Raw genomic sequence first — 9,343 nt, forward strand, 5'->3', positions numbered from 1 at the left:
TGTATCAACTGAGGTGATCATGTGTTTTTTTCCCTACTGCCTGCATCCTTAGCCACTAGGCCCAATTACCTCTCTCTCTCTCCGTGTGTATATATATATATATATATATATATGTACATATATATATATAAGTTCTTTAATTTTATAGTCTGCTTTTTGCACTTACATCATGAACATCTTCTCTTCATTAAAACTCACTAAAATTGTGATTTCCAATGGCTATATGTTATAATATATCTATCCTCTTGTGGACATTCCATAATTTATTTAATACTTCTGTTTTAAAATTTTCAGTATTTTTTCTGTATCTCTGTTTCTTTAGGATCAAAGTCCCTAGGACTGGAATTATTGGGCCAAAGGCAAGGAACACTAAAAGAAAAAAATATATATATATTTCCAACTTATTTTAAAAAAATTGCTGTGAACCTCTACCAGCTTATATCTGCCTAATCAAAGCAGTGGACATTCTCTGTGCTTGCTATTTCGTAACTCCAGGACCTCTGAGTTTGCTTTCTATCCGTCTCTGAAGTTCTTTAATCTCTACCTCTACTAAGGAGATCACTCACTGCCTTCCCTCCTTTTCAATATTTATTTTTCTTCTTGTTCCTCGATTTATGCACTTTCTATTCTTACTCTGATGGTTTTTTTTAGTTCATCTGCTGAATCAGTGACTAAGCCAGTAGAGCTGAATGCAGGACATATGAAAATTTAACAGTAAAAATATTAATAAAGCACAACTGTGCATCATTGCCAACTATATTTTATTTAGCTTGGGAAGAAAAGGAATCTGCAATCTGGTCAGTGTTGCTTTTCGGTTTTTCTGTCTTTTCTTTATCAATATCCATTTGTGTGTTCCTGCTTGCATGTTTTTTAGGATTATCTGGAAATGTCAAAATAATCGAATTCACGCATTAAACGAATGTATAAACATTTAGTTTTAGAGAATACTAAAGAAAAGCATTTCTGTGTCTATTCATTTTCGCATTTTATTGGATTTTTCTTAACCACCTGTGTTTAAAGTAAAAACTTTGTATATAGACATCAAGCACCGACCCTACTTAAATACCCCACATACGCACTTTGGCAATGTCAGATAAATTTGATTTAAAAAGTAATAAAATTCTAAAAACAAGGAAACTGGGAAAAAACCCACGATCAGAATAAATATAAATGAAGACATTAGGAGATTTCACCAAGTCTCAACTAGATCAGTTTTTCTGCGCGCCCGGGAAACGCGGAAGAAAACTACAGTACCCAGAATGCTTAGAGCGCGCGTCGGCCCTCGAAACTTGCTGCTTCAGTCCCGCCTCCTTCCTTTACCGATTGGATTATCCAGTTCCGTGACTCTGGACTTCTCTTCTCCCATTGGTGCACTCTCCATAGGTCAATTACAGAGTTTACCCTCCGTTCCTTCTGGCTCAGCCGCTCTCCACCTGGTACCAAGATGGCGGCAGAAGGAGCTGGTGGGAAATACAGAAGCACAGTCAGCAAAAGCAAAGACCCCTCGGGGCTGCTCATCTCTGTGATCAGGTGAGGGAGGCAGGGTCAGGGGACGGGGGCAGCGGCTCGACCTCCGCTTCGGAAGGGAGAAGGGTTAGCTGGGTTCTACCCTGCTGACCCCTCCCTTCCCTCCTTGCCTCCCCTCAGCCCCTCCCAAGGGCCCCCGCAGTTCTGCCTTTTTCTCTGGGGTTGGGCTAGAGGGAGGAGCCCGGTCTCGCAGTGTTTTCCTAATTTAGGGCCAGAGCTTCGCATTAGGGTCCCGGGGCCCTAAAAGCACACTGTTTGGGACTTGGTAGAGAAAGCCAGGTGTGTTCACTTATTCATACATTTACTGATTGATTGCCTTCAGCACCGCTCACTGTGGAAGGCATCTTGTTCCCTGGGCTTCTGGGTGTCAGGCCCTGAAGTCCGGAGACTCCTGTCACGAGTTGCAGACTGTGTTCTCACACGTTGGACACCTCCAGCCACCTGTGAATGGCCACAGCCTCAAATACAAGAGCCTGTAGTGAGCTGGTAGAAGGGCTGTGGGTTTGAAAGCACACATCCGTGTTTGATTTTTGTTCTGCCTTCCTATTCCCATCTAGTCTTTAAAAAAACAAAACAAAACAAATTTCACGTTATCCTCTATGCATATCATTTTCCCAGACTATATATGGTGGGAGTAGGAGTGGTCGACCTTTTAGAGGCTCTTTTTTCTTTAAGTGAAATAAATTATAAGGGTGGAGAACCCTTTCAAAGCCATTTCAATAAAATGAAAATAAAAAGAACGGAGGATGCATATCTCTTGTTAGTAAATTGTTCTGACTCTGAAGTTGCTGCTTTGTCTATCTGTTCAATTTGTATTCTTTGTGTTACCCTTCTTGCAACATTGTATTCATGATTACCTCCTCTTATCCTTAACCTCTACTTCAAATTCTCAAAGATTGTAGCTTTCCTGGTTGCTTTGGCAACAAGCCTCAAAGAGGAAAACCATTTTAGGCTCATGTTTATAAAATCTGAGCATCCCTGAAGATGTATCTGGTACGTGCCAGTTCTCTTCCGTGTTTCCTTGGACCTGTCATTTTGTCACAAAATAAATTACTTGTTAGTGATAGAGTCCACTGTCCTTTGAAAAGTTTGAATAGTTTAGCTTTATCTTTTTCTATCAACGAGCAGTTGTTTTTCCTTTTTGAATAGTGAATGTTAAAAATTCTCCTTCAATTCCGTTCTGATGTGTAACAAGTGCCATTTCTATACTACATTATGTATTAGCATAACACTATATTTTCATATTCATCCTATTAGCAATAAACAGCATTTATTGTTACAAGCATCTTTTAAATGGAAAAAAGACAATAGGTGGATAAGGGTTTGACCTGAGGACAGGGTAGGAATATATATGGGGAATAACCAAATCTCATCACTGTTTGCAGCCATGGTACCAAATAGCTAAGTGATGACTAATTTGTTAGAGGGATAGTCCACTTTAAAGCATTTAAAAGTCAAAATGATTTAAAGAAGTATAGTGTAATTGTAATGGAAGTGTTAACATTTGGTGGATGGGTTATTTAAGTGCCTTGAGACTCATAAATGAAATTCTTAACCATTTATAAAATGCTGAATAAAAATATTTCAGGAGGGTCAGATGTTTCAAAGGTGGACTATGGGGTTTTGCAGAAGAGGTTGTTCTGTTGTGATGCGGTGCTTTGATGAGGGGACGCATGGTGTTTGGGACTGCGTCTTTTGGAGGCTGCTGCTAACCACAGCTTTTGGTTTTAAGTCTTGCCCCTGGCCCTTTAAAATGGAACTAATTGGGTGGACAGAGTCCTAATTACCTGCTGATGTACTATTTGGACACACACAGGTACCCACACAGCATTTTCCTACTTTTATGTTGATTCACCCCCCGCCCCAACCTTTTGTTTGGTGTGAAGTTGGGGCAGGCAGCCCTTCTAAACAGGAAACAAGCAAGATGGCATTTTGGAGTTGCTATTTTATTTTTGTGAGGTCTTGTCAGGTTTTTAATTGGGAAATGTGTCTACCACTTACTGTTAGGTGATTTACTTCCCAATTACATGTGACTCTCTTTATAAGTTGGCCTTTAATAGCTGGTTTAATTTGGAAGACATACTTGGGCTGTGACTTGAGGAGACCTCATTGAAACCTCGGAGCTGAGCTTTTGTGGACAGACTCTGCTCACAGATGTCAAGGAGGTTTGAAGGCAGTTAAAGGCTCACATTGTCATCAACTTTTATGTCTTCACAGAAGTTGGAATTTCAAAAACTTGGTAAATCTTTTATGGTAGACACCTGTTAAATCTCCTTCCTCCTCAGAGTATTTTGGTCAGCCCTGTATTTAATTCAAAGTAAACTTTGTTGAAGGAGTCCACGTTTTGATCAGAACTTTGAACAAACAGCTTTGAGGTCCATGCCACAGAGTGTGGCAGGAAGGGAGTGTGGTCACTGTTCAGAGCAGAGTCCTCGGAGTCGTTAGGGGATTAGTGTTGTTTTTACAGCACTAACTCCTCTCTCCATCTGAGCCTGTCTCATAATGGCCTTTAGGATTTCCAGCTCCCTTTGTACCCTGGGGAGTCTTGACGCTAGTGATGCAGTACTGTTTGAAAATTACTGTTGGTATATCTGGAAACTAAACCCGTATAAACTTTCTGGAAGCCCTGGGGCATCTGGAAGCATATATGGATGTAAGGGGCAAAAGAATTCCCATTTTTCTGGCTAAACGCACAGAATTGATACCTTGGGAACCCATGTCTAAGTTTCTAACCTCGTGTAATTTTTAGCATTGAAATTTCTTAAAGACTTTGAGGTATATAATTTTAATTTGGGGTGATAACAATCAGGTTTTTTCCAAGCCATTTCTTATAGATAAATGTTGTCAGAGTCTTCAGTGGGAGGTTCGGAATAGGTAGTAGAGACTTACTGTATTATCCATGCAAAGTGACCTTGGACTCATTACTTAAAAACCCCTGTGTCTTAGTTTGTCATTTGTAAAATGGGATAATCATACAATGTGCTCTGGGTTTTCGAAAAATTAAATAAGAGTATGTAAAAGTGCCTCACAGTTTGGCACAGAGAAGGCACCCAAATGTTCATTTCCTCCTTTCCAGGAGCCCCAGCTTCTCTGGTTAGAAAGTTGATTTGAGTAAGTTTGCCAGATAGCAACCAGGATATAATTTTCCGTCAGAAATATCCTTGCTATGTTGACTAGAATGTTTGATGCCAGTTGTCAGAATGTTCTCTTTGTAACTAAGAAACCTTGTATAGCTGACTTAAGATGGTAATTCTTTGATAATTTGAGACTCAGCTAAAGAAGCTAGATTTAAATATATCTATGCTATGTGTGTATATGAAACATGTAAAATATGAACAGACATAAAATGTAAAACATTTATTAAATAAAAAAAGACTATAAACTAGCAAACCGAAGGGACCATGGTCTCTTTGCCTAGATAACCCTCGTTGCCATTAAAAAATTATATATGTGATTTTCTAAAATTATATGCATAATTTAAAAAAATTAGTTACATATTTAGAAATTTCAGATATTTCAAGAGGTACAAAATAAAAAGTAGACTTTTCCCCCGTTCGTCTCTCTCCTGAAACATACCCCTTTTAAGTGTCCTGAGGGAAATATAAGACTGTATTTAAGTATATGAATGTATAATCTTTAAACAAAATAATATATATTCTTTAATGTATTAATATCTAATATTGTTTATGAGTTTATATGCACTTAAGGGTTATTCATAAAAATGATATATTCTATGTGCTTTAAACAAATGGGATCATACTATGTGCACTTTTGAACCTTTGTTCATTTGTTTTTCTTTATCTTGGAGATCTTTTCTAGAAGCACACGTTGATGTTATTGTTTTTAGTGGCTAGGTAGTATTCTGTCACATGGATACACCATAGTCTATTTAATTGGTGGCCCATACCCCCCCACTTTTTAATATATACTTTTGGTTTTATTTTTTTGTTCTGTTAAAAATATGTTGCAATGAGCGTTCTTGTACATTGGGCAGTATATCCATGGTGTAAGTAAGTCCATGGCAGTGGCAAGAGAATAGCTGATTTAGAGTATATGTGCATTTTGTGTTTTGACAGAGCCAAAATGTCCTCCAGAAAGACGGTAATTGACGTCCCCACAAGTGGTGTATTAGAGTACCAGTTTTCCTGTGCTCTTGCCAGAAACCGAGTATTTTTGATGATTGTCTCTGTTAAGTCTCCTCTACTGCATGATTAAGAGGGAAGTGTTTGCCCCATGTCATTTAGACAGTGCTGTTGCATGTATGTAGATATATGTGATTCGAAAATATTTTTTCCTGGTCTGTGGCTTTTCTTCTTATTCTCTAGGCAGAGAATTCGTCTTGTCCAGAGCAGAAGTTTTTTATCTTAGTAAAATCCAGCTTATCACTTGTTTCTTTCACGGATGGTGTGTAGCTAAAAAGTCATTGCTGTACCCAAGGTCATCTCAATTTTCTCTTATGCTAACTTCTAGGTGTTTGATATTTAGGTCTCATACTCATTTTGAATTAATTTTTGTGAAGGCTGTAAGATCTCTGTCTAGATTGATTTTTTTTTTGGTGACTGTCCAGTTGTTTTCACACCATTTGTTGAAAAGATTATCTTTTCTCCATTGTTGGATGTATGTGAGATCTTCACCAACATTCTATGCCTTTTGTTCTCTTTCCATGCACACTTGTCATTGTAACTTTTCCCATTTTCCTTTATAAAAATCATATCACATAGACTTGTTTAAAAAAAAGTCATCAAAGAGAAACATTGTCCAAAATTCCTGTTTCCCAAAATACTGTTTTTGTTTTTAAGGTTTTTGTGTGGATCCTGTCCAGGTACCTACAGGGCTTAACAGTTATAATTATAACAAAGTTAACACTTTTTTTAGCATAACAAAATAATATAAATATCTTTGTATGAATATTTTTAAAGTGGTAGAAAATTACAGAGAAGGAAATATAAGTTACTCATATTCACCCAGAATTAACCATTGTTACTTTGCTTTCAGCTTTTAAAAATCGTTGCATTATTATAAAAATAGTACATACTCATTATAAAGCATTCAAACAATGGAAATGCAGATAAATGTGAAAATGAAAGTAAAAAGTATTTTTCCAAACTTTATCTTCCATAAGTTACCATCATTGATATTAGGTGAGCCTAATTTTAGGTCTCTCTCTGTGTGTCTCTGTCTCTCTATGAGATGTTGGATGGATAGGTAGAAATATTTTAAAAGATAAATATGGGATCTTACTCTGTGTGCTAAACTTAACACAATAACTTAATGTCTCCATTTTTAAGGTATACATACATATAGTAAAGTGCACACATATTAAGTATATGGCTTAATGAATTTTTGCCTGCGTAACCATTAATCGTGTCAAGATAGAGAACACTTCCAGCATCCCTGTCAATTTTTTTCCAGTTCAGTTTTTTTGTAAGGATATCCTGTGGTTCCAACACCATTTGTTTAAAAGACTTCTTTTTTCACTGAATTTCTTTGGCACCTGTGTCAAAAATCAGGTGGCCAGTGTGGAGCTATCAATATTTCTTGACTCTCTAGTGTGTTCCATTCATCTGTTTATCTTAATGACAATTCTACACAGTCTTGATTACTGCTTTTATAAGTCTTGGAGACAGATAGTGTAAGCTTTCCAACTCTGTTCTCCTTTTTAAAGTTTTTTTGGCCATTCTAGGTCCTTTGCATTTCCATATCAATTTTAGAATTAGCTAATCAATTTCTAGAATAAAACCCGCTGGGATGTTGGTTGGGATTGCATTGAATGTCCTGATTAATATGGGATAATTGACGTCTTAACAATATGAGTTTTCCGATCCATGAACAGGGTATCTCTCTCCACTTAACTCCTCGCAGCAATTTTTTTGTAGATTTCAATGTGTAAGTCCACGTATTGTTTGTCAGATTTAACTTTAAGTAGTTTAAGACACTTCAAGTTGTCCCACAGCTCACTGAACGCTGATGTTCTCCCCCCGCCCCCTTTTATTTTTTTTTCTTGGTGGGTTTTTATTTTTTGGTATAGTTTCTGTTGCTGTGTGTTAAAGTTCACTAATCTTTTCTGCAGTTCCTAATCTGCTGTTAATTCCATGTAATGTAATTTTTATTAGATTGTGGTTTTGCTTTCTAAGAAGTTTGATTTGGGTATTTAAAAAAATATCTTCAGTCTTTCCTATAGCTTCTTGAACATATGGAATACAGGTGTTATAACTGTTTAAATGTTCTTCTTTGCTAATTTTATCATCTGTCGTCATTTGGGGGTTAGTTTTGGTTGATTAATTCCCCGCCCCCTGCCCCCGTGTGCCTTGCCACTTTTTGGATGCTAGATTTTGTGAATTTTACCTTGTTGGGTACTGATATTGGATATCTTTCTTTTCCTATAAATATTCTTGAGCATTGTTCTAGGATGTGGTTGTTACTTGGAAACAGTGTGGCCCTTTAAGGTCCTGTTTTAAATTTTGCTAATTGGGAGCAGAGCAACGTTAGTTTAGGCCATTTTGTCTCAGTACTATGGCAAAATCCTTCTGAGTACTCCATCCAGTGCTCTGTGAGTGATGAGATTTTTCACTCTGGCTGTGTGTGATTTCAGATAATTGTTCTCGCAGTGCTTTCAGGTGGTTCTTTTTGTGGCCTTGAGTAGTTTTCTACCACGCATGCTCAGGGGAAGACTCCAGGGAGCTCCTCCACAGATCACCAGCGTGCTTTGGGTAGCTCTCTCCTCTCCGGGACTCTGCTCTGCAAATTCGAACAGCTTTCATGTCCAAGGTTTTGAAACCCGTTCTGTTTGTTGTTTCAGATGGGAGGGTAAATCTATTTCCTGTTATTTAATCCGTTCCAGCAGTAGAAGTCTATCAGTGCTTCATATTTTAAAAAATATCTCAGAAGATTAATGGTCATGGGTCAAATTTTGGGTTGCCTTTGCTCAGAGAGGAAGAATAAGGTAACCAGATGTGCTAAAATGAAGTTGTGGCGCGAAGGTGAACTAGGTATCTCAGCGCTGATGGTCTTTCTGATTTTGCAGTATTTTACAGAGTATTTAATGAAACTTCATTTCGTATAGTACTTTTTCAGGAACTTTTCCTCCAGACCTCTTAGAAATGCCTAGGAACTAGTTTGCATCTGTTTATGTACTTATTTTAAAAAATATAGTTCTTTTTATTTAATGCCTGTGATGGTATTGTTTATTGAGGTCTAGTGCGGCTGGTAAATGGGTTTTCTTTGGGTGACATAGTACTTAGACTCTTTCTGTTGGTTGTTGTTTTGTTTTTGTTTGCATTGGGACGCTTGCAACCTGTGCTGGCCTTTTGCAGTTTGCAGTGGTGAGCTCTGCTTCCCTATTGTCTTTTTTTTTGTTTGTTTTTTGCAGTACGCGGGCCTCTCACTGCTGTGGTCTCTCCCGTTGCGGAGCACAGGCTCCGGACGCGCGGGCCCAGCGGCCATGGCTCACGGGCCCAACCGCTCCGCGGCGTGTGGGATCTTCCGGGACCGGGGCACGAACCCGCGTCCCCTGCATCGGTAGGAGGACTCTCAACCACTGCGCCACCAGGGAAGCCCCCTATTGTCTTTCTTTATTTATTTATGGCTGCGTTGGGTCTTCGTTGCTGTGCACGGGCTTCTCATTGCGGTGGCTTCTGTTGTTGCGGAGCACGGGCTCTAGGCGCACGGGCTTCAGTAGCTGTGGCTCCAAGGCTTTAGGGCACAGGCTCAGTAGTTGTGGTGCACGGGCTTAGTTGCTCTGCAGCATGTGGGATCTTCCCGGACCAGGGCTCAAACCCGTGTCTCCTGCATTGGCAGGCGGATTGTTTTTTTTTTT

At 38.7% G+C, this 9,343-nt stretch overlaps 1 protein-coding gene across 2 annotated transcripts in view; it reads left to right on the forward strand.

The window, feature by feature from the left end:
• The first annotated feature begins 1,413 nt into the window (after window positions 1–1,413).
• The window catches only part of EXOC4 (exocyst complex component 4), an 839,136-nt gene continuing 831,206 nt past the window's right edge, over window positions 1,414–9,343 (forward strand). Inside the window, exon 1 of one of the 2 annotated variants that reach the window (XM_007466566.1) lies at window positions 1,414–1,530. In XM_007466566.1, coding sequence (XP_007466628.1) covers window positions 1,445–1,530 — 86 coding nt within the window. In that variant the 5' untranslated portion in view covers window positions 1,414–1,444. Of the gene's footprint in view, window positions 1,531–1,678; window positions 1,811–9,343 lie in introns of those variants that run through there. The other variant, XM_007466567.1, reaches the window with a different exon arrangement.

The sequence above is a fragment of the Lipotes vexillifer genome, unplaced genomic scaffold, assembly GCF_000442215.2.
Source record: "Lipotes vexillifer unplaced genomic scaffold, Lipotes_vexillifer_v1.1 scaffold71, whole genome shotgun sequence".
NCBI lineage: Eukaryota > Metazoa > Chordata > Mammalia > Artiodactyla > Lipotidae > Lipotes > Lipotes vexillifer.